General features: G+C 36.3%; 1 protein-coding gene across 1 annotated transcript; it reads right to left on the reverse strand.

Annotated features, from left to right (window-relative positions):
- Positions 1-423: 423 nt before the first annotated feature.
- On the reverse strand, positions 424-25,447 carry LOC123872049 (testis-expressed protein 2). Its single transcript, XM_045916182.1, has 21 exons — positions 25,221-25,447; positions 23,900-24,163; positions 23,238-23,426; positions 22,637-22,737; positions 21,676-21,820; positions 20,305-20,810; positions 19,951-20,038; positions 18,731-18,884; positions 15,874-16,080; positions 14,866-14,936; positions 14,470-14,660; positions 11,905-12,026; positions 11,164-11,323; positions 10,953-11,072; positions 7,014-7,172; positions 5,767-5,956; positions 5,524-5,621; positions 4,621-4,742; positions 3,604-3,688; positions 2,856-2,995; positions 424-2,351 (listed from the first exon to the last, which is right to left on the reverse strand). Exons 1-21 carry the CDS (start codon positions 25,237-25,239, stop codon positions 2,162-2,164), a joined length of 3,321 nt encoding a protein of 1,106 aa, XP_045772138.1. The 5' UTR covers positions 25,240-25,447; the 3' UTR covers positions 424-2,161.
- Positions 25,448-25,602: the final 155 nt, after the last annotated feature.

Genomic DNA, 25,602 nt, shown 5'->3' on the forward strand with positions numbered 1-25,602 from the left:
TCTCTCTTTCAGTCGCGTAAACTCCTATCTCACTCTCTTACTCTACCTCTCCCTCTCTCACTCTTATAAATGAATTATCGAAGGGGATCGGGAGCCGCCAGGGGCTCGCGCCGCATCTCGGATCACGTGACTGAGTGAGCCCGGTCTTTTTATTGATGTGGACACGGCCTAATAGATATCCTAATTTTTTTTTCATATTTTACAAATATTTACATTGTTTTTTTTTTATCAGATAAGTCTTTTGAGCTTGATGGTAATTTATTTACTTTATATAAATGGGTTATCTCTTATAATACCTTTAACTGTATGTATATTTGTGGATTTATTTAATTTTTAATGTAACAGCCTAACACTAGATATTTCAATATACACGAAATTGATAAGCATAGAGAAAGACAAATCTGAGAATGCTGCGTAATGCAAACCCAATCTTCAAACTAAATTGAGTGCTGTCCTTTTCCACAGGGAGTATTGTGAAAGCGATAGCAATACATTTATTTTCATATTAGTTTTTAATCGCACAATTGCTTATTCGGTTGTGTAATGTAAACAATCTTTTAAAGGTAGGTACTTACTGCTATCTCTTTCAGAATGCTTTCTGCCGCAAAGGATAGCACTAGATTTAGACCTATTCATTTCGTTTAGAGATTGTATGCAACCCAATAAATAAAATTAGCACCCTATAATATTTTATATAGAACCTTGATACGAATTTTAAAAAAATTAAAATATTAACATTTAAAAAGAAAAAAAAGTCATTTTGTGTTTATTTAGTGCAAGTTATCTGAACACCTAAAAGATTAGTATCGCTTAACATTTACAATAGCCGGCAGAAAATATTGTACATTGACCTTTAGAAAGGGATTTCGGCTTCGTAGAGCATTGTCTCTGTCACTCATGTGACGTTTTGCCTGTCTCAAAGACAGAGACAATGCTCTACGAAACCGCTATCTCTTTCTAAAAGTCGATGTACAATATTTTGCAACTGGGTACTCTAACTCTGTGTCATCCGTCTTGATCTCCCAAGGTTAAATATCATAAGTAACATTTTTTACAACAGCAACTCACGAGTAGAATTTTTTCAGTCGAACAATTGAGTAAGAAAAAAGTTGCTTCTAAACTACAAGTAGTATCAAATAAATGCAACACATTGCTGCTTCTAACACTTATATGTATAACACAGTACGACTGAAAATTAGGAATCATAACATTGATGACTTACAAAAAATACTTTCCTAAAGGTCCTACGTCGCATCACTTATGCCCGGGCTACACGAGGCTAATTTTTCAAGCTAGGATAGCAAGCTTGTGTCAGTAAGCTAGCAAGCTAGTACTTCTGGCTTCGTGTAGACAAAACTAGCTTCATTTCTAAGCTAGTAAACTAGTAAGCTAGTTGACAAGCCAGGACAGTTTTTAATAGGATGTTACTGTGGTGATACCTGGCCCATAGCTCGTAAAAAATGATGCCAGTGCGAGCTAACACCTGTAGTGATGAAACGTTACTATAAATTCTACAATTTACAGGCATAAATCGTGTATCGTTTTGCAGTCCAATGTTTAAACCCTGTATCGCTAAGCAACGCGCATATTCTTTCGCCCAATGAATGCTGAATTAATTAACGCGTATAAAAATTATGAATGAATTACATTTAAAAAAAAAACCAAAGATTTTAGGTAAAAAAACATAGATATTTAGACGCTAGTAACTTTTAACATAAGCAATATTTCTTTACAATTAAAACGTATCAGCATAGTTCGTTGTTATATCTACAACATTTCTAAAAATTATGAAAATTTGACTACATTTACGGGGAGAAAAACGTTAACGCTTTTTGTATGAAATTTGACAACTAGACGATCCCCTTAAAGCCAAGGACAAGAAATCATTTATAAATCACCATGTAATATTTCGTTTTGAAATTATTAAAATTAGTAAGGACATTTTACAAATGTTAAATAAGTAAATCTTTAACAGAGAAATAAGTTTGACTTATGACAGCCTTAGAATGAGAATTCTAGTAAAATTCCTAAGTTAGGTTTTGTAATGGTTGATCCACACTTGCCGCCAGGCATTCCAGGCATGTGTGGGTGGATCCATAATAACGATAAGAAATCAGGCCCAGGCCTTAGTGAATAAAGGCTAGTGAAAGTAATCACCTATTTACTCAAAGTCTATAGGCGTAGGCGTCAACACGTCGATGATGAAATCCTCCATATTGGGCAAGACTAGAACCTTCTCGAACTCCTTAGTGAGCTTCTGTTCGATCCAATTGGAGATGTGAGCAAACCGGAGCGCCCTAGCGCCGACCGCGGGTCGCGCTTTCAGTACAAGCTGCGGGTTTGTTGAGAAGCTGGAACAATAAATGCTTAGTCATTGATAGAATACATGACCTAGAAATGCCAACAATCAATGAAGAAGTGAGTTTAGATTTGTATTAATAAGTACATTATATAACACACATACATAATAATATAATATACATATTAAAGGCATAACGCATAACTGAGTAGGTTCCTGCAGTAATGCAGTGGTGCGGGAGCGGTTTTGTTTTTTTTTATAAAGAACATTAGCCATGCTAATCATGACTAATACTCCCCTTTCCCCTCCAATTACGCGTAAAGCTTGTGCCAGGAATGGGTACGACAATAGTGCAACGGGTGGGGTTTGAACCGCCGACCTTTCGGAATTCAGTCCGCTCCTCAACCGTTGAGCTATCGAGGCTCTAAGGGTGTGATGACGTGACGTGAGAGCTCAGTGATTCGTCAACTTGTGATAACTGTCACCCTTCCACACCGCTCCACTACCGCAGGAGCCTACTCAGTTATGGGCTATACTTATAGTAATAATCTCTTACCCAATCCATAGTCGATCGTGCGGAGGCGGCGGCAGGTTTATAGCAAGCCTGCCCTCTAAACCGTTCACTTCCAGCTGCAGTTTGATGTCCGTGTTCGACAGCCCTTCCATAGCACGTTTCACGTACTTATAGTCGGTAACCTGTGTACAGTCAAAGGCCGTAAGTCGTTTAGCACCTTAATGATCATATTCGCGTGGCACGGTTATGCACATGCATTTGATGTGGCATGTTTATAGAAAAAGCTCATAAGTAAGGCCTCTGACTCAGTATGCGATTTGGCGATGCTGTAAGCATACTGAGGTACTATTTAATAAATAAATAAATAAATCAATAAGTACGACAAGTTTTTACTTGCTACTCGAATTCTGAGGCTGGCCTAAATGAAAAACACTAATAATTTTAATCTTTTTTTTCGCAATCATTTTCATTATCGATTACAAGTTAGCCCTTGACTGATCTCAGCTGGTGGTAAGTGATGATACAGTCTAAGGTGGAAGCGGGCGAACTTGGAAGGGTTATGGCAGTTTTTATTATATCCGGTATTACAGTATCGTACTGGAATACTAAATCGTTTAGCCTTTATCGGTAGGGAGGTAGCTAGCCACGGCCATAGCCTCTCACCAGACAAATGTCCTGTAGAGTACCAACAGGCTGGTAACCTTACACCGATTTACTAAACTTTGGAGCTTACAATCGATCAGCAAAAATAGGGGGTTTTTATCGAAAGGTCAATTAAGAATTTATTTACCTGTTGAAAATATTTGTTTGTAGCGATCTTGTCGACAATACGAAGGAATTTCTTCTTTGAAGAGCCGCCTTCAGTTGTTGATGTACTGAAAAAAAAATATTATCTCACTTATCTTCTCATATATAAAACTAGCTGATGCCCGCGACTTCGTTCGCATGGATGTAGGTTTTTAAAATTCCCGTGGAAACTCTGATTTTCCGGGATAAAAAGTAACTTATGTGCTATTCCAGGGTATAATCTATCTTCATTCTAAATTTCAGCCCAATCCGTCCAGTAGTTTTTGCGTGAAGGAGTAACAAACATACACACACACACACACACACACACATACAAACTTTCTCCTTTATAATATTAGTGTGATGCCCATATATAACGTGCTAGGTAATCCTAAATCTATAAATTAAAAAGGAAACGATTTCGTAGCGTTCGGTTTCATGCATCATAATAAAGCACATTTTAAAGTTTCTTTGTATGGATTTTAAGAAACATTTTTTTTATTACAAAAAGAGCTAAGTAACCGACAAAGCACAACGGGTTGCGAAGCCGAAGTGGTAATCAATGGTCAGGAAAACCGAGAGATGTCGCGGTCCTAAGGTAGGTGACATCAAACGAGTCGCAAGGAGCCGCTGGATTCCGGCGGCTGCAGGATCGTGTGTGGTGGCGCGAAGGCCTCTTGGGAAGGCCTTTGTCCAGCAGTGGACGCAAACAGGCTGATTGATTGAACCGCGAAAAGAAGATAGAGATTTAGGAGGTCAGCATAAAGTAATGCCCCTCAGTTCCGTGCTCACCTTTGCAGACATGGCCGGGAGGTTATTTTAGTCCGTGCGAGTCGGACACACCCTGCCAGCAGGCAGAAGTCAAGCAATTTTTTCCTCCCCCGAAGAAAAAAAAAAAGATTGAAACCGTGGCGTGTGGAAGTCCCTACAAGAGACCTATGCCCAGCAGTGGACCTCTATGGGTACATAATGATAATGATAATGAAGTATATCTTAAACTTAAGAATGATATAATACTAACGTGGAGTCAGTGACGACCATGTTCTCAGCGCTGTCAACCGGCTGCACAGGTGGACTCTCATCATCACTACTTGACTCTGCTGAGTCTTCCACATCCGAGTCGTAAATGGCCGGCTTTTTTCTCTAAATACAAAAAAGACAAGTTTCATATATTTTTTAAATTGAAAATGCAACAATATAGCCGCATTTACATATTCGCACGAGTAATGAGATGCAAAACGTCTGTTCATATTGGCATGGTAATACTTAGCGCGAATGACACTATGTCAGTCAATGAATAAAGAATATTATTTATATTCAATCACTACAAAACATAAACACTCTATATTGTATGGACATTAAACATTAACTACTTAAATATATGTAAAAACGGAATAAAACCCGCACCTCCTCGTCCTTTATTGTTTCAACCGAGTATAATCTTAAATGGTCTATGAATCTAGTACATTACTTATATTCTCCTAAGAATCTAACAGAGATAAAATATGGAAGGTAAATTATCGTGGCAGGGACTGTATCCATGCGCGATGTAGTAAGTGTATCGTTGACATTTCAGCGAGTGGTGAGACGAATCGCGAGGGCGAATGTGTAAATGCGGGGTAAACGCACTGGTTTTCATAAAAGCTTAGTTAAAATAACAATTGTTATAATTTTGTTAACTTGTAGTATAAGTCATATTAGTATATTTTAATAGTATCAAAAATGCTGACTGTAGTTCGCGTTCAACAGCCAAGCTGAGTCTTAACGTAAACATTGAGCCAGCCATTAGAAATATTATTATATTAGAAGATTGAGTAGAAGAAGAAACAAGCGTCATTATAAGTTTTTCAATGTTTTATTTCATGCCGTATTTTAACAGAATAAGACACTATTAATTTCAATTGCAAAGGTATATAAAACTTACTTTTAATTCCGGTGAAACGCACGACTTCCTCGATTGCAGAATTTCATTTTCAATTATAGTTTCATTTGTTTCCATTATTTGTTCTTCCAGTGCGACATCTGGGAAATAATTTTCATCTACACTAATATGATGACATGAATTGGACTTTATTGCGAAGTAACTAGAGTCGCTATTTATTTAAACATCTTAGCAAATACAGAAGGTTCAGCTACTGCAAGCTAAGTATTCTGTGGCTATACTAACTTTTCTCTTTCAGCTTCATAAGGTTGATCTGGGTGAGTATGGTGATGGTGGCGCCGCCGTCGTATCTCAGGTTAGCGTGCAGCCATAGGCCACGTGCGTCGCACGTGGGCGCCGCAACGCCACTCAGCAGTGGACACGCACCCGCCAGGCGCAGCTCCGTCACCATCAATGGCGACATGAATGATGGTAACTGCGCAATGGAAGATCTGTGTTACAATACGTACAAGCCATGAAGTAGAAGTAATGGAGAGTTCACTTCCAATACTTAATTGAAGCAAATATCTGCGTATAGCTATCTCATTTAACTAACAAATTGGAGCGAGAGATCGGAGCCCAGTGCGGTGCGATCTTTAGCCCTCCCTCGGCAGTCGAACTGGGATAGCGATAAGTAGGTTTTGTTTCAAGTAGGTATTACGAGTAAGCTATCCAGGCATATATTTATAAAAATTCACGGTCAAACCTAGGAATAGGACATACATCCACCATATTGTGACGTCTTAGCTGGAAATATATTTTGAACTTTCTTGTTTACACGCATTATACATAAAGGAAACAAAAGTCACTTTCTAAGGATTGTGACTGCGTCACCCATTTTTTTGGTCCATCGAGCCGGATTTTCAGACTACAGGCAACTAAATGAAATCTAATATAGCCTAAATCTAAAGAAATAGTCGCTCAGTAAAGATGGGCATTTGAGTCGAACTCTGTCGGGTCAGCTAAGCCGCGACACTGACGCGGCGTCTAGCGTCACTAGGGAGCTTGAATGACGTTCCCTACATTTCCATAGTATCTAATTAATCTGCCACTCTGTCGCGGCGTCATTGACACCACAGACGATCAACTCGAAGCCTACCTCAACGCACCAGTCAATCAATCCCGATAAAAAGAAATTCAAATATGAAAGCTACTTGAATGGGGATCTACACTGCCAATTTATCCCCAATGCCAAACAAGTGGGGCATAAGTGAACCAGCCCAACCAGCGTAGAGGAAGTATAAATATGATCTATGAAACGGGCTATATTGATCTATCAAACGCCATAATTTTAATTGTACGAGCTTTTAGGTATTATACATTCTTTAATAATTCACGAAACAATCTTATATTATATCGATATCAACAAAACAAAACAAACAATGTTGATTTTGACATTGACATTTGCCGGACCTATAGTGGCGCCCTCTGAGATCAGTTTGGCTTGGGGATGGGTTTTGCATCTATAGATATGAGATATTCTTACAACTTACCTTTAGTGTGTTAAGTTTCCTCTGTATCCTATTCTGTACGCGCGCGATCATCTGCGGGTCCCGCATGACGTCGTACATGAGTCTTGCTACGACTGTGTTGACCCATGTCGCCTCGGCGGGCAGCAATCGACACTCGCAATCAGGGGATGGGTTTTGAACCTATATGAGATATTTGGTAAATACTGCGTGTAAAAATTCCCAAACCACCATCGCTTAACTAAAAAGTCGTTAAGTGCAAAAAATAATCTTTGAGTTATCGCCTAAAACCGTGGGGATTTTTCAAAAACTAATCTTCTAAAAATAATGCTGCATAGTACCAATGTTTTTATTAGTTTTTAATTTGGTCTTATGAACTGTTAGATAGATTTGTTGATAGTGTAGACATGTCCTAACCCTCTCTGACAGTTTTCGAAGTATCTGTGCTTTGAACAACTCTATGCACTCTCTGGTGACGCTTGACAGTGGCGGTCTTTGTAAATAATTGAAAAGTTAAATAAAAGTATATTAAATCATTTAAACTGAGTAATCGTTTACCCTCTAACAGTACTTAGCATTTTTTTAGAAATATTGGTTTTTGAAAATTGCCATGTTTTTTGACTTGACGATACGATTTTTTTTATCACTTAACGGTTTTTACGTAAAGGACGGCAGTAAAATTGTAGCTACAATACTATTTCTAAGTATCTAATAATAATAAATATATAATAAATCTATACTGTATGTTGCCTATGCTCAAAACTAAATTATTTCTTAGTTATTTATTATTGATAAGAGGCTTTTCGATATTACCTAAAATCTACGTCTTGTGTACTGCTACTACTAATATCAATACTAATAATAAATCGTAATATCTGACACTCAACGAAATATACAGTATAAAGTAAAATATCAAACATCGGTTTTCTTCTTCTTTCTATTTTTGGACCGTTCGTGCGGAGTCGGTTCTAACTGGCACATTACTCCGATGTCCACCCTCGGGTTTACTGCGACTTCGTGGCTCTGTTTGCATTTATTTTTTCTCAAACATGCATGGAAATGTTATCATTATTTTCGAAAAAAGAACACGCGAAGTATCGAATTTTCGGACAAAGAAAATCAAATCCATTGCAGGAGCATTTTTGAATTTGGAACATTACAACGCTCCTGCAATGTTGTATGAAACGGCGTGCTGGGGTTATTAAATACTCTTTAATCGTATCTCTGTTGTCATTCTTGGCATACCGTAGTCTCTTTGCTTAGTGCTTATATTGTATACTTAGTCTGTGGCTTAGTACAAATTGCGTTTACGTGGATGTATAGCCAAAAATGCGTTTGTCTGTCGGCACAGATGATAAAAAAAAAATTGGCGGCAAAGCTGAAAATTCGCTTTAATTTAAATTTGTTATTTACATACCTACTTAATAAATATAAAGGAGATCATTATTTTTGGGCCTTTTCTGAAAGTGCCGGCCAACGAAAAAAAATGGTACGGATCGTTAGAACTAGCCATTTGGAGTAATAGTTAATATGGCAGAAAAGTTGTAGGATTGTTCTGAACCAAGTTATACAAGGTCGAAGTTTCGTCATTTTCATACATTTTTTTGATTTCTAAAAGTGTTGGGAAACATAAAATAATGTTAGATATTGCTAGAACTAATGATTTGAAGCAATTGTCATTATGACGCAAAGGCTGTGGGGCCATTATATGTCGTGTTATACAAGTGATACAAAAAATGAATATACTTTGTATAATTAATTGTAACCGATTTTATGATTTTGTTACTGTTCTGATTGTTTCATACGAATTTGAATACACGTACAATTATTTTGACTCCCATGAAGTGCTGGATCAGCTGCAATGTGGACAAAATTCGTTTATACATACCTGGATTGTATGCGGCCTTGTAATACTAGGTGATCTTATCCAGCCATCTCCCAAACTTCTGCCGCTGGGAATTGGGATATCTCCGGCGAGCTCTGTGATGAATGCACCATTTGGTTATACGTACTGTTCACCATATTAACTACGGGCTTGCTTCAGTCGATAGCTGCCCAAAGCAACCTGCGTCAATTCTTCCGGAATGTGAATCTAGGAAAGTCATTGAACGGAGGATGTCGGCTTCCATAGCCTGGAAATGAGCTCTCCTTCTATTATAATTACATATTGTTTGTGATAACAAGTTCTGCTGAACTGTTTTGCTCATTGACCAGTTCATGGATTTTGTCAAGGAAATCACGTCGGTAGTACACGTTATTGTCTATCAGAACATGATAGCTGTTTAGCGACGTTACCGCGATCCTGAAATAATTGATCACGTTACTTAATGCCCGGTCACTCTGATCAATCCTGAGCAAACGAAAATCTCTTTTAAAGCAATTGTTCATTACTTCCACAATCCAGCGGCAAATGGTAACAAGCTTAGATTTATTGGTTTGGTCAGTAATTAGCTGGGTTTTATACTGATGTTTTGTTACTGGCATTTGTGCCACATAACCGCACACCTCAAGAAAGAAAGATTACCTCAAGATTGTTTATGGTATCTCTAAAACCATGGACTAAGATAAAAATCCAGTAAAAATCTTCTATATCATTTAAGGTATCATTTAAAATCTGGGCATTAGAAGTTGCTGCAGCGTGTAGATTATTGTTCCATCGCAACAAATATAAAGGCTTTTAGAGGTTTCGGAACTTGTGGTTAGGGTATGATTTTCACTGAAAAAAGAAAATAGTGCTTTTCTGAAGATAAATGTACATGCCTGTATCTGTCTGTACATGCTCTTTATAGATAGCCTTTCTTTCTTGAGGCATGCGGTTATGTGACACAAATGCTAGAAACAAAACTTTTAAATGAAACCCAGCTAATTACTGACCAAACCAATAAATCTAAGCTTGTTACCATTTGCCGCTGGATGGCGGAAGTAATGAACAATTGCTTTAAAAGAGATTTTCGTTTGCTCAGGATTGATCAGAGTGACCGGGCATTAAGTAACGTGATCGATTATTTCAGGATAGCGGTAACCTCGCTAAACAGCTACCATGTTCTGATAGACAATAACGTGTACTACAGACGTGATTTCCTTGACAAAATCCATGAACTGATCAATGAGCAAAACAGTTCAGCAGAACTTGTTATCACAAACAATATGTAATTATAATAGAAGAAGAGCTCACTTCCAGGCTATGGAAGCCGACATCCTCCGTTCAATGACTTTCCTAGATTCATGTTCCAGAAGGATTGACGCAGGTTGCTTTGGGTAGCTATCGACTGAAGCAAGCCCGTAGTTACTATGGTGAACAGTACGTATAACCAAATGGTGCATTCATCACAGAGCTCACCGGCGATATCCCAATTCCCAGTAGCAGAAGTTTGGGAGATGGCTGGATGAGATCACCTAGTATTATAAGGCCGCATACAATCCAGGTATGTATAAACGAATTTTGTCCACATTGCAGCTGATCCAGCACTTCGTGGGAGTCAAAATAATTGTACGTGTATTCAAATTCGTATAAAACAATCAGAACAGTAACAAAATCATAAAATCGGTTACAATTAATTATACAAAGTATATTCATTTTTTGTATGACTTGTATAACACGACATATAATGGCCCCACAGCCTTCGCGTTATAATGACAATTGCTTCAAATCATTAGTTCTAGCAATATCTAACATTATTTTATGTTTCCCAGCACTTTTAGAAATCAAAAAAATGTATGAAAATGACGAATCTTCGACCTTGTATAACTTGGTTCAGAACAATCCTACAACTTTTCTGCCATATTAACTATTACTCCAAATGGCTAGTTCTAACGATCCGTACCATTTTTTTTCGTTGGCCGGCACTTTCAGAAAAGGCCCAAAAATGTATGGAACTAGAATGATCTCCTTTAATGCAATAGATGGCTAAGATTTTTAAACGGTATGGTAAAAGATAAAAAATTATAATGAAGCAAATTTACCTGTATGATTTTCTGCAAATAAGGCCAAAAAGATTTCTCATATGAGTCCACACTCGTAGGGACTGGGTGTGATGGTGTTGTAATCGTGACGCCTTCTGATACGGTATCATTATTTTTACTCTGCAAAAAAGTTTTATATTGTATGTATCGTATCATATTTGAGGGAATTTTTTATATTCAGGCAATAAATTAACTGTCTCATATTAGATACCTTTGCAAACGCAACAGTGTCCTTCTCAGTTATCTTATAGGCGGATAATTCGACACCATCTTTAGTTTCCTGGACTGTGTCGCTTCCAGACTTTTCTTCAGAGTTTGAGTTGTCCTGCGATGCGTTCGCTTCCGATACCGCTGTGAGTAGACGGCGATACCTGATGAATTAGTTAAGTATACAAAGGGATGTGGGTTTAATAAAAACTGCCATACCCCTTCTAGGTTTGCCTGCTTCCATCTTAGACTGCATCATCACTTACCACCAGATGAGATTGCAGTCAAGGGCTACTTGGATCTTGTAGGTATGCAAGATTCCATACAAAAATGTTCAAACCCTTTTCGGCACTGGCAGCAAGTGAACCGTGGCCTAGAGGTCAAAGGCACCCCAGCGAGACGCCGGTTCGAATCCTGGCAGTTCCGCAATTTTTGTTATGTATTTAAAAAATATTTAGAAACTTACAAATGTAATCGCGCCCTAATATCCCTTATCCTTGTGACTTCGTCCGCATGAAATACACCAAACCCCTGTTTTATCCCTTTAAGGGTTGAATTTTTAAAAATCCTTTTTAGCGAATGTCTACGTCATAATAGCTACCTGCATGCCTTTCAACCCGATCCGTCCAGTAGTTTGAACTGTGCGTTGATAGATCAGCTAATTAGTCAGTAAGTTGGTCAGTCAGTCAGTCAGTCAGTCAGTCAGTCAGTCAGTCAGCTTTTCCTTTTATATATTTAGACATACCATTCGTGCTTATCTCGGCCGGTGCGCGCGAAGAGATACAACCGCGAGTGTTTGTCCTTCGAGTGCTTCACGTGTATGCTCCACTCGCCCTCCGCCGTGCCTTCGTTACCGGGGTCCAAATCCTTACAACAGAATAGTTACTATAATGCGTTCAAAGTAAGACTAAGACAAAGATAAGATAAATATAAATTCATTTGTCTCAACAACAAAGTATAACATAGGCATAACAAAACATTTTGACTTAAATTAGCTATAGTAACAAACATTACTAGCCTGTTTCCCGAACTAGTAAAAACTATGTCTCGGAAAATACGGCTTCCAGCTCGGTGAATACAAAACAAATTAAAGAAAATATGTGCGTGTGTGTGTCTAAAAGTTTACGAGTAAAAGTGGGGTTGGTTACATGAGACTATCCAAAATTCTGTCAGTATCCAAATAAGTTTTTTTCAAAAGCCAATCTTTAAATGAAGCTTTGTATTTATACCTATTCAAAGAGTGGAGAGAAAGAATTTTATGTAACTGGTTATAATGGTGAGGTCCGTTCCAACCAAGTCCAAAGTAAGTTCACAGTATATACACAGACACACAGTAGTCTGAAGGCTTTGATGTCGTGGTAAATGGCCTCGACGACCCTTTCAACAACCCCTAGACCCTAACTACGCAGACCAGTTCGGGTTGCTCCTTTGTTGCCGCGCGATTGCTATAAAACTGTAGGTACCTATGCCTAAACCAGAATTACAGATGTAAGGTAGACTGTTTGGACTTTAGCAAGTTCAAGGACGCTCTAATGAGGCCAGCCGGCATTATAATTATATTATTTCGCTCAAGCGACCGGTTTTAGTCGTTACCTATTAGACAAAGTATTTGTTAGGGTTCCGTACCTCAAAAGGAAAAACGGAACCCTTATAGGATCACTTTGTTCTATGTCTGTCTGTCCGCCCTCGTGTCTGTCAAGAAAACTTACAGGGTACTTCCCGTTGACCTAGAATCATGAAATTTGGCAGGTAGGTAGGTCTTATAGCACAAGTAAAGGAATAAATCTGAAAACCGTGAATTTGTGGTTAATTCACAGAAAAAAAAAATTAAATGTGTTTCAATTTTCAAATTAAGATAACTAAGTATACCAAGTGGGGTATTATATGAAAGGGCTATATATCTGTACATTCTAAAACAGATTTTTATTTATTTTTAAATAAATAAAAAGAAAAATACCCGAGTACGGAGCCCTCGGTGCGCAAGTCTGACTCGCACTTGGCCGGTTTTTTTAATGTAAATACGATTGCGTAATTGTTTATTTTCTTTGGGAGAACATGATATTTTTATAGTATTTCGTAACTTAATTACAAGGAAAACCGTTAAAATGAATTGCTTATTTTAATTATTTCTTCCGACATTACATCTTGAACAATTATCATTATATTTCAACAAATGAACACAAAACAATATCGAGCTATACGTATAAACCTTCCTCTTACTACTCAGACATGACACGGTGTTTACGCACCTTAGGCCTCGTTTACAGAGACGCGGGGCGTCGCGCGTTGCGATGGGCGGCGCGGCTCGCACTGAATTTAAACATATGGCGTTGTATGAGTGCGTTTACGGAGAAGCAATTTTACACGTGTTTGTTTGAAATGGAGCGTATTTTGAGAGAATGCGTATGCCATCGACGCGTCTGACGCGGCGTTTATCGTGGCGGCGGCAATTCTCGCTGAAGCGATGCCCGCAGCAGAACCTTCTGCCGATGCCCGATGCCCGTCGCGTGCAACGCTACACGCATTAGGATTCGCCGCGGGCACCGCCATTCTTCCCGCCTCGCATCTCTATAACAACATCGTATATTGCCATGTGTTTGTGATTACGCGTGCGATGATAAGTGCCGCTTCACGCGCCGCCGCACCGTAAACAAAAAACGTACGACGCGCCGCGACACACGCGACGCAAAACGCCCCACGTCTCCGTAAATGAGGCCTTACGATGAACCTAAGCCTACAAGTATGATTCAAAATATGGCAGCCCGTTACCAGCCTATAGAAATCATTTCTTGCATATATTACAATTATAGTTTCTTCCAAAAACTCCTTGATCTTCGTCATGTCGACTTCAACCAACTCCTTGGCCGGTTACCAAAGAATCTACGGTGCGACTCGACCATGATTTTTTGATACCCCGACGCGGAGCGGCGAACTTCACTTCTTCCTGCATGTTCGTATGTTCTTGCCCATGAATGAATGAATGATGATTCAGTGCCCATCGTAGTAATACCGTTTTCTTAGATTACCTCATTTTAGATAATTCACTACTTACCCCAAAAGAGTATTTATGTTAGTGGAACTTACAGTCTCTTTCGAAAACTCGATCTTCGTCAATTTGCTGTCGTCCGACTCATCGACGTCATTTTTAGTGCTGAAGGACATGGCGGTGCATTAAACTTTGATCTCGTCTTTTCATGCGTGTTTTTTTTTTGCTTCACATCGTAGTCATGCCCGTCTTCTTACTTACAGATAACTTAGATTTAGAAAATGTACTCTTTTCCCTAAAATTGTATTTGTAAGTGGAACTTACAGTCTCTTCCAAAAACTCCTTAATCTTCGTCAGTTCGTTGTCGTCCAACTCTTCGTCGTCTTCTTTAGTACTGATGGTGGATTTGGCGGTGACATCCACTTCGGTTTCCACTTCCTCTAACTGCGTGCTCTTATCTGGTTGGCCTTGGCTGTCGGGTTCAGTGCCTGTCGTCGTGCTGTCTGTCTTCTTATCTGGTAATATGTATATTAATTAGTAATCACAATCGCCATACTTTTGCTTGAGTTTTTGTCTTACTTTGTTTTAATTCATCTCTATGTTATAGGCCATTGCGGGCCACGACTTTTTTCATTGAATAAAAAATATGCTCCAGATCTCTTCTCTTCGACACTATTGTCTGAATTTAAATTAGGGAAACAAAAGAAAAAGTTGACCTACCTCTATGCATTTTCCTAACTATTCTATGACGCAAGCCTTCTTTACCCGGTTCAGCTTCATTGTGAGATATACTGCAACAAAAAGGTAAAATACATATCTCTTTAATCAATATCCATATAATTATGAATGAGAAAGTGTGTCTGTCTGTCTACTACATTTTCACGGCTGATTTGTTTGACGGATTTTAACGAAATTTGGTACAGAGATAGCTTGGCAGCCCAAGGATAGACATAGTCTAGTCTAATTTGTGTCCCAGAAAATCAAAGAGTTTTAACAGAATTATAAAATCCTAACTCCACGTGGACAAAGCTGTGGACATGATTAATTTAGTTCAGTGATAGGTTTCATCCTGAAGACCGACATAGGCTACTTTTTGTTAAGGAAAATCAAAGTTCCCATGGGATTTTTAAAAAACCTATATATCCACGCGGATAAAGTCGCGTAGTTTATATAATGTGATGTGCTAAATGCCGAGAGGAAATACATTTCGAAATGGAGGACACTGGTGCTAATTTTAACTAAATTGAGACAGTTATGTGGATCAAATTCATTTATTTGGAAAAATCCAGCACAAAAAAAAAACTTTATTAGACCTAATAAATCCGTGAGATCTTTCTAATACATAATTTTGACTTTGATTATTACTGACACTATGCATAAGATATTTGGCGATTATTACTTTACTACTTATAATATGTCGATACAGGAAGCAACAAATAAAACAAAAGTGATAATTAATGTTAACATTCGATATATCAAATAGATTAGATTAAGTGTCTCAAAATAATAATAAATAATAATTATTGCGGATGATATTATAATGTAGGTATCAGTATAAAATACTGAAGTTAAATTAAATAAAAGAATAATAATTTGTTCTTGTAATGGTGATTAAGCATTTCATAACGATTTATCCATTCCAGTCCATTCCCTTCCAGTCTAGCACTGGAATGAACTTACCGGATTAAAACTATAAGAGAAACTATAGGCATAAAATATTGTACAAACCTTTTTTCTCTCCTTCTCCAAACAAACTTTTTCTTTTTTTCGGGACTAGTATTAGTTTCTATGCTCTCCGTCTCTTGTGGTTGGTCTTTACTCTTCTTCTCCCCGGTTTCAGGTAGTTTCTTATCAGCCGTACTCTCCTTTTCCAACACTTGAATTTTTTCTCTTTCGTCCAATATTACGCAGATTGGATATTTTTTGCTCCATTGCCTAGAGGAAAATGGGTTTTTATTAGGTCACGAATACAGGTTGTCAGTCTAGACTCTAGACACGTAATTGGTATAAAAAAGCTAAGAATGAATTGGTTGGTAGAACGTTTCAACCTCTATTATTGGATACAAATGAGTGAAAATGGCTATTGTAGCGCCGGTAGAAATGTTTTGCATTCTCATGAACAATTTAAAATATTTAGAACATTTCTCGTTTACAATATTTATCTTTTCTAAAAACGTCTTATACGACAATATTTGTCTTTCTTTGGTTAATGTTGACAGCCGAATGAAGAACTCTGAACTAGAACTCTAGTTGGATCAATGTTTGAAGCGGAGACGAGCGGAGTGGAGTCAGTGGAGCGCAAATGTGTGTGCTTCGATTAAACAAATTAATTATTATTGAGAGATGGCATTAACACGAAATCTATCAATAAATCTAATTGATTCATTAAACACGACTTCCTACGCTCCGCTTCAGTGGAAACGCAGGCTTTGTACAATATAATATGTACCTAGTAGAATAAAATCTCTACATAATATAAAACAAAGTCGCTTTCCGCCTTCTGTCCTTCTGTACGCTTAGATCTTTTAAACTGCGCAACGGATTTTAAAGCGGTTTTCATCAATGGATAAAGTGACTCAAGAGGAAGGTTTATACTTGTAGTTTAATATTATTTTGTGTTGATTTGTTGAAATATGACGATAATTGTTCAAGATGTCGCGTCGGTAGAAATCAAGCCGACTGAAATCCACCACTGAACACCACATTGGTACCTACTATCTACATTGCACCCGTGCGAAGCCGAGGCGAGTCTCTAGTATTTATATAATCGTCATACGTTATCATTTTCATATCAAGTAAGTATAATAAAATATCCCATAACAATATAATCTTTCACGAAAATTGATACCTTTTCAGGGTAAGGTACCAACCTGATTTAAAATGCTAAGGCTTATGAGTCAATAACCCTATTTCACGGGTCTATAAACAAAGGTCAGCGACTAGTTTTTAGGGATCCGTATTTCCAGAGAAAAAGGAACCCTTATAGGATCAGTCTGTTGTCTTTCTGTCTACCCGTGAAGGAAATCAAAACCTATAAAGTACCTACTTCCCGTTGACCTAGAATCATAAAAGGCAGGTACCCAGGTACCATTGTCTTATAGTATAAATAAAGTCAAAAATTCGAAAACCGTGAATTTGTAGTTACATCACAAAAATGAAAGTGTTTTTTTTTTGTACGACGGTACGGAGCCCTTCGTAAGCGAGATTGACTAGCACTTGACTGATTTTTTTGACATAATGTTGCTTTGGGTTCCACTCTATTTTTCGTGAGTCAGGTTTCTTTGCGATATTATCCTTTGCCGAGAGATATGGAATATTAGGCCTGCTGGTCATAAAACCAATATTGGATGTTTTTTAATAGCCAGCATATGAAATGCGCATTATTTATATGCCTTTCGTTGCGAACGTCGCATATTGAACCGGTTTTATATTTAACTAGCTCGCTCTAGCAAGGCTATTGCTTTTCGCGTGACAAATCCAGCGTTTCAAGACTTATGCCTAGATAAGGATTATTAATTCCTATACACTAAACGCGGAATGAAGTCAGTATAGCGCTCTCTCTGTTACGTAATCTCATACAAATGACAGAGACAAAAATCTCAGTGGCCGCTATTTTGAGTCACCAACCAATCACAAACGAAACTATGTTTCTAATTGACATTCGATATTTTTTTGAAAACATTTTCGAATTGAATTTCGAATGTTTTCAAAACATTTTTGTGATTGGTTGGTGACTCAGAATAGTTGACACCTACTGATATTTTTATCTCTTATCATTTTTTTTTATTAATTTTGCTCCATAATGCTTTTAAGTAAGTACCTACAGAAAATTTTCAAAAGGTTAGGATAAAAAGACACAATCGTCAAAATTAGGTTGTTATCAATTTGCCCGACATTTTTCAACCGTGCAACGGGAAGCACTTTTATACGCGAGTCTGTTATTATCATTGTATTCTATGTCATAGTATTAACAACTAGCAAAATGTAGATATGTCATAATATCGAATAGCGACATAATATATAGATGGAATGTGTCATGCTTCTTATCAAAATGATTTACATTCTATTTTTAACATTTTCTATTGCAGTGTCTTGTTGCTAGAGCTTTATTAGGGGAATCATTGATAGGATATTAGAAAAAGTTAGCCTAATTTCCTGATTATTGATGTCGTTGACATTTTGAGGAGTATGACCCACTTGCAAAAGAACCCTAATAACTCTTGTAGGAAAGTGATATTATAAAATTTAACTAAATCAGGTTTAACTGTCTTTGTATAAGTAGGCTTAAATACCTGATAACAGCTGTAATTAAGATAATACAAACTTGAACTAAAGTAAGTACAAAAAAAATTTAGTTTGTATCAGTGTTTAGACAAAGTAGAAATAATATGTTTAGATGTAGTCCGATTCAATGTTTTGACGGCTGAGAGGGGAATACACAGGCACAGTACGGGAATAAGAGTGACGGCAAATATAGACCCAATATCCAAATAAAAACCCATATCATTGACCCAAATCCATGTTGTTGCAACAACCTGTGACTAACTTCTCAGCCATCAAGAACTTTTAATACTAGTTAGCTTACCGTCTCTTTACAAGGCCATTGGGCAGCATAATAACCCTCGCTCCCGTTAGGTTGTACAATCTGTGCTGGTAGAATGTTATGTTCTCAATTTTTTCATCCCATAACGCTCTTTTGGCTATTTTCGTGCTAGTGTACGATATTCTTAAATTGCAACCTAAAAAGATTGAACAGAAGGTATAAAACCGAATGGCAAAAGATTGGACAGCATGAAAATTCTATTGGATATTATTATTAAAATTGGGATGACCTGTGATTCTGGATTCTGATTAGGAAACTTATATTTACTGGAATTACTATATGGGAAAGTATTGTACTGGCCGAGGCAAAACCTTTTACACGTTTGAATTATTGGGCTGGTAAGCTAGTGGAAGACCAAGCTCCAAAATATAGGTAACAAGGAAAACATATTACGTTTTATTGATAAATAACATAGGGGCTTTTCTAAATGTGAGGTGTAGAAATCATGATATTTTTCCTCAATGATTTCTAAATTTAGTGCTTGAATGGCATTACAAATATCGATAAAAAATGTAAGCAACTCTTTAAAATTCAAATGTTTGCAGTGTTTTTATAAAGACATGATTAATTGTTAAAGAACCGATGCACGTATCTTTATTTAAGTAATTTTTTCTTATAGATAAGAAGTACTTGATACAGACCTAAGTTTTACGATCGATTTTAAAATCAAAAATAGGAAATTTCTGAATAATTTTAAAGTCACTGGGCAGCATTTAAAATTTAAAAATAAATGACATCCATTGCAATGGTCGAGCATCGGGTTTAATTCGACCAATTACCTCTGAAGGTTATTTCTGTTCTAATAACTGCGCTAAAGTAGAACGCACACTTTGTGCTTTTAAAATACTTATTGTTAAAAATATATCATCATCATCTCAACCTAGTTAAGGTCATAGTCCACCACACTGGCCAAGTGCGGATTAGCAGAGTTCACACCTTTGAGTACATTATAAAGAACTTTTAGACATGCAGGTTTCCTCACGATATTTTCCTTCACTGTTAAAGCAAGTGATATTTAATTGCTTAAACGCACATAGCTTTAAATCATAATGGATTTTATTGATTGTGAATTCAGAATGATTCAGTTTCAGTATCATTATGAGTTTTATTTTATAGCTAGTTTTTTTTTTTGCGGACAGGCTAGGAGGAGGGGGTGGGATATATCTTAAAATACCTATTTATAAAAGAAATGTTTAACTCACCTTCTAGTTTCATGAATGCAGTCGTTGTTTTGTTTATATGGTACGAGTAAGGGTCATAGTCTGGATATCTGTAGTGATTAATCCAACCCTACAAAGAGAAGTATTTAGCTTAAAAAAAAGTTGCCAATGTTAGCGAGATGTTGTAAGGATTCTAACATTCAACATTCTTCAGGCATTTAGACCTTATGGTGGAATAAAGAAACTTACACACATACATACATGATTCAGATAACATTACACTCCTTTTTTTGGTCTGTCGTGTAAAATACATTGAATGCGGCGCGGCGGTGAATGGTATGCGACCAGCTTTACGGAAATAATGTGAGGAAATAACAAGTAAATGGTAACACATACCTCATATTTCTTCAACGGCCTGTGTTCCTTGACCGAAGGTATCGTATACGCAAACGGCACTGTATTTGTGTTCTTTAACTGGAAAAAGGTTTTCCGAGGTTCCCACTCACTAAAGTAATTGTCCAGCACCCAATCTTTCACGTTACTTATAAAACAGAAGAACCAGATTCCCAACCAGAATCCATTCCATATATTACAATTTGGGAACAGTAAAAAGTTTATAATAAGAAAAATTGTTAGTAAATACATTGAGAATTTGAACAAATAAACTTTTTTTGGTTTTCTTGTGGATTCTTCTTTGAGTAAATTGTTTTTGCTGGGTGGCAATCCAAAGTTTGTGGGTGTAGGGGGCGGTCGGATCACATCTGAATTTTGTGTTCTGTTCTCAATATCTGTCTCTACTTGATCTCCGAATGCGTCTATCGTGTCTTCAAGGGCTTCTACTCCTGACTCCACTTCTAAACTGTCTTGTAAGAATTCTCCCGCTATATCTGATTCGCTACGAGCTAAAACGGTATTGTAAATGTTAAACTACAAGAAATGATTTTGAATTCGAATTCTTAAGGCCCAATAATATTTATACAATTTAAAGCTAGGAAATATTATTTTCTAAGGCCCGGGATCGACTAAAACGGAGATGTGTTTAACATCAGATTTATTGATAGACTAGCGACCCGCCCAGGTTTCGCGCGGGTAGCTTATTACAATTTTCACAGGGATCTCTAAGTTTCTTGAAAATAAAATATAGCCTATGTCACTCAGGAATAATGTAGATTTTTGAAATCGATTCAATAGTTCCCGAGATTACTTCCTACAAACGAACTTAATTACCTCTTTATAATACTAGTATTTAGTAGATTGGTCTGTTAAACACATCTTCACCCATATCTCCACTTTTGGTGGATACAGGACCTTTGCTTGTAAGGCGAAGTAGTCTAATCTTATTAAATACCGATTAGTATTAATTATTGCTGAATGCAATGCTACCTTTTTTCGGAAAAAATATTTTTCAAAATTTTGCCTTAAAAACTATTATTGATTTAGATTCACTACATTTGAACTTTGAGGCTGAGATCTTTAGAGAGTATTTTGACTTTACTCAGATTTAAGTTTCAGTTAAAACGAGATGGATTTATGTCCGCGATATAACACTGTCTCGTTTTAATAGCGTCTTAACTTTTAAGTCGGAGCAAAGAAGCAGTGCCTGGGAGTTTTGAGTCCAATTTAAACACTTATAGCGTTAAAACTTTGAAAAGATGAAAGAAAAATGTGATAAGTATTCTTAATACACCAAACATTTCATAGGTACATTAAAAAACTTTTTTTATGTGAATTGTTTTTACCAAAAATATTGGGTATGGTAAGTCTTACCTAAATTCTTATGTGTGTCATCGCTAGACTCCGAATGACTTTTGTTCAAACTCAATTCCTTGCTAAGATCAGCGTCTGTAGGCTTGGCTGTTAACGGTTGAGTTAAATCCGATAAATTCTGTATACTGCTATCCAGTGATGATACCTATCGATAACATTTGAGTTAGTTGCGTATATTATTAAGTACGATACTTAGACTGACTTTAAACTTTCCACTACATTGCAACACATGGGGTTATTCACGGGGCGGACCAACAAATTCCTGAAAGGCCGGGCAACGCATTGGCGGTTTCTCTGGTGCTGCAAATGTTCATGGGCGGCGGTAATGACTTAACATCAGGTGACCCGACCTGCCTCCTCGTTTGCTTGGTCTCAAAAATCTCTTAATAAATACAAGTCATTCGACTATTTATACATATAATACTAAGTGACCAAATTTTTTAATATTGTTCTAATGAATTTAAGACACTCTTATGTACTAAGTTTAATTTTCTGCCGTTAAACATATCAGAGTTTAGCAACACAATTTTAGACAGAAAAGTCTCTGCTATTATGTTTACAATTCAGTAGGTAGCTAGAATTATAGTGTTAAAAAAATTACATTTTGGGTAACAATAGAAATTGTGTATTATTTATTACAGAATATAAATGCCATTTGAACTTAATAATATAATAATCAATATGTTATAGGTATTGGTTTTAATCCTAATGCTTCTGATAGTAAAGTTATCTGGTCTGACTCATGCTTAAAAAATATATCCAATTATTATCTTAACTCTACAGTGGCGAAAGATTAAAATGTTTGACTGATAAGGAAGTCATTTTCTATTGCACATACATATTTAAGATAACTGCAAATATGTAATTCATGAGCTATAAAGGATTTTCAGAAAAGCTGTCAAGTGAAGACAGGGTGGGTCAGCTAGTTTATTCATTTACAGATATTTTATTATTAACTTACCTGATTATCTGTATCACCCATACTCTGCTGGTCAGAATCCTTTATTGCCGAGTTATCCTCAGAATCTGTAGAGTTCTCTCTTGGCAAGGATTTTTCTTTTTCTATTTATAAAAAAAAATTATTTATTGGTATTGTTGTGAATGAATTTGGTGTTCACAAAATCTATTAAAAGTATCCTCATTCAAAAAGCATGTTATTATTTGATAGTGTGTTTGAATTGCATGTGAGAGACTGTAGTTATATACAATAATACTAGCTAATGCCCGCGACTTCATTCACGTAGATATAGATTTTATTAAAAATTCCGTCGGAACTCAGTGATTTTCCGGGATAAAAAGTAGCCTATGTGTTAATCCAGGGTATAATCTATCTCCATTCCAAATTTCAGCCAAATCTGTCGAGTAGTTTTTATGTGAAAGCGTAACAAACATACACACATACACACAAACTTTCACCTTCATAATATTACTGTGACAAATGGCTGATTTGTGAGACGGTAGTTATGTACAATACAAAGATATTTTCGGGCCATTCAAAAACATTTTTGCGGTTCATCAGAGTAACTTACTAAAATGGCAGTACAAAATATAATAAAAATAACCTTCAACTGAGCGTGTCTTCATATCCTCAACAGCTTGAGCAATTTTAAACTTGAAATCATGGAATATTTTCCACGTCTCATTGGATTCCTTATCTTTAACTTCTGTAACTACTTCTGAAGTGCTCCTCTTACCAAGACGGTTCAAATACTCCTTCATAGGAGAGGATGTCACCTCTTTAGGTGTGTCACCTATTTAATTCCAAAAAAATAACATCTTTTATTATTAAAGAATATCCTATTATTACAATGTAAGGTTAGTTTTAAGTTTACATAATTAATTATCACCACTATATCATCTTACAAATCTAACCACTCTGACCATCCTAAACTACCTTGACTAAATGATTTTGAGTTTTGAGTCTTTTGAGCAATAATAAGAAAAATACAGTTATAACTACATTTTTCTTATACTTGTATACTTACAAGAAGTTCTAGGAGAGGTTTTTTATGCACCACTATTTACAACATTAATAGTATGCATTAGTGCATTGTTCATTCGATTGACTGGAAACTTTGCACAGTTGTTGTTGGCACTTGCATGAATATTTCTGATATTGTGCCATCAACTTACAATAGTGGCACGCAAGTCGTAAAATTGAAAAAGATATTGCAATGTACGTCAGGTTTTAAATAGTTATTAGTAAATGCATACTGAAATATACCTTTTTTTTCATCAACTTTTGCATCTTTGGGGTCAGTTTTGGCTTCTTCAACTTTTTCAACAGGCTTTTCATTTCTCATAGATTTAAAATATTTGTCTATTATGGAGGATGATTTTTCCATCTTTTTTGGGCTAGCACTCTCACTTCGGACTGGTGGTTCAGGCTGAGGTGTTGGTGGGTCATCTTCACAACCCTGGAATAGTTCTTCAAGTTCTTCATTGTTGGGGTTGTAGCGAAACGATAAGGAAGTGTTTGGTGCTTTTCCTGTAAGATATTTTTGTGTTAAGAAAGAATTTTACTACCTTGCATCTTTACTTACCACGCAGTAACATACCAGGACATTAAATAGGTAGGGTGGTACTACTTTCAGTAGACTAGACCAGAGACTAATCAAAGAAAGTGATTACCTAGAATACAGACCCTTTAGAAACATTGTGGTAATATTTTGTTCATAATATATACATATCTGATTTATAGTCCTATAGCACTCAAGGATTATGTAGCTATCTATCAGTGAAAACAATTTCAGAATTGAAACATTATCTTTGGAGACTATTCCCTACATACAAATTCACAAATACCTCTTTATAATATTATTAGAATATGCAAAAATAGCACAAATTACAAAATATGTCTATATCTAGTAATTTCTGCTATTATTGCTGGTGACTATAACCAAATTGTCAATTAAGTTCAATACATCTTTGGATAGTTTAAGTATAACAAAATAGTAATTACACACAAATACAGATTTGTCATGGTAAAATCCTACAGATAAAGCAGTGGTGAAAAATGCTATTTGTTACACAATAGATGAGTAATCTTTCAAATTTTCTTTGTTCTAGTTTAGCCAAATATATTCACAACTAGCTAACATCCATTATTTGATTTAGATTTTAAAATTCCTATTGGAGTTATTTGATTTATCGGGATCAAAAGTATCCTATGCCCATCTCCAGGATGCAAATTATCTGTGCCAAATTTTATAGCTAAGGGTTGATTTCAATTTTACTAGTTTAAAAGTATAAACTAACTACTGTGGCTGAATAATATGAGTATGAATATGTAACAAAATATATTGCAAAATTCGAACAAAGAGTTTTGCGTAAGATATATTCTGATACAAAGTAATTTGTTTTGTTATCATTCATACATCTGTTGTCAAAGAAACATTTAGTACAAACACCTTAAACTAAGATTTTAATGGTCGCAAAACCGGATATTTATTTAAATCTATTACGTTAACCTACAGAGAAGAACTGGAATTTTTAAATAAATTCTTGAAAAAATAACTAAATGCATATATAAATTAAACTCTTACCTGCACCTGAAACTTCCATGTTATGATGAACGAATGCTCTACATCACCATTAGCTTTTCCGTTACGAATTAACAGTTTTTAATATTTGTTTATAATTATATATTTCAATATGTTTCACGGGACTGCACCCAACAAAATATATTTATTGATAATTATATTCCTATTTGCAGTTTGTAATTTGATTTTGATTTCCAAGTTGACAACAGTCACAAATGACAAATGACACATCAGAGTGGCACATTTTAAAATTTGACAGTTTGACAAGCGACAAACGGATTGTTGCCAGTTTTATAGTGTTTTTTAATGGTTTTTTATAAAAAATACAGCTTGTTTACATTTGATAGCGGCCCGAAATCGGGGGTTTTTAGAATACAGCCGGTCA

This window comes from Maniola jurtina, chromosome 14 (assembly GCF_905333055.1).
Source record: "Maniola jurtina chromosome 14, ilManJurt1.1, whole genome shotgun sequence".
NCBI classification, from domain to species: Eukaryota; Metazoa; Arthropoda; class Insecta; order Lepidoptera; family Nymphalidae; genus Maniola; species Maniola jurtina.

Coding starts and splice junctions, on each gene's coding strand:
- LOC123872049 (XM_045916182.1), bottom strand. Junction 23,427..23,899: donor AAAAGTTGATGAAAAAAAAG/GTATATTTCAGT, acceptor GGAATTAAATAG/GTGACACACCTAAAGAGGTG. Junction 2,352..2,855: donor CACGATCGACTATGGATTGG/GTAAGAGATTAT, acceptor TTATTGTTCCAG/CTTCTCAACAAACCCGCAGC.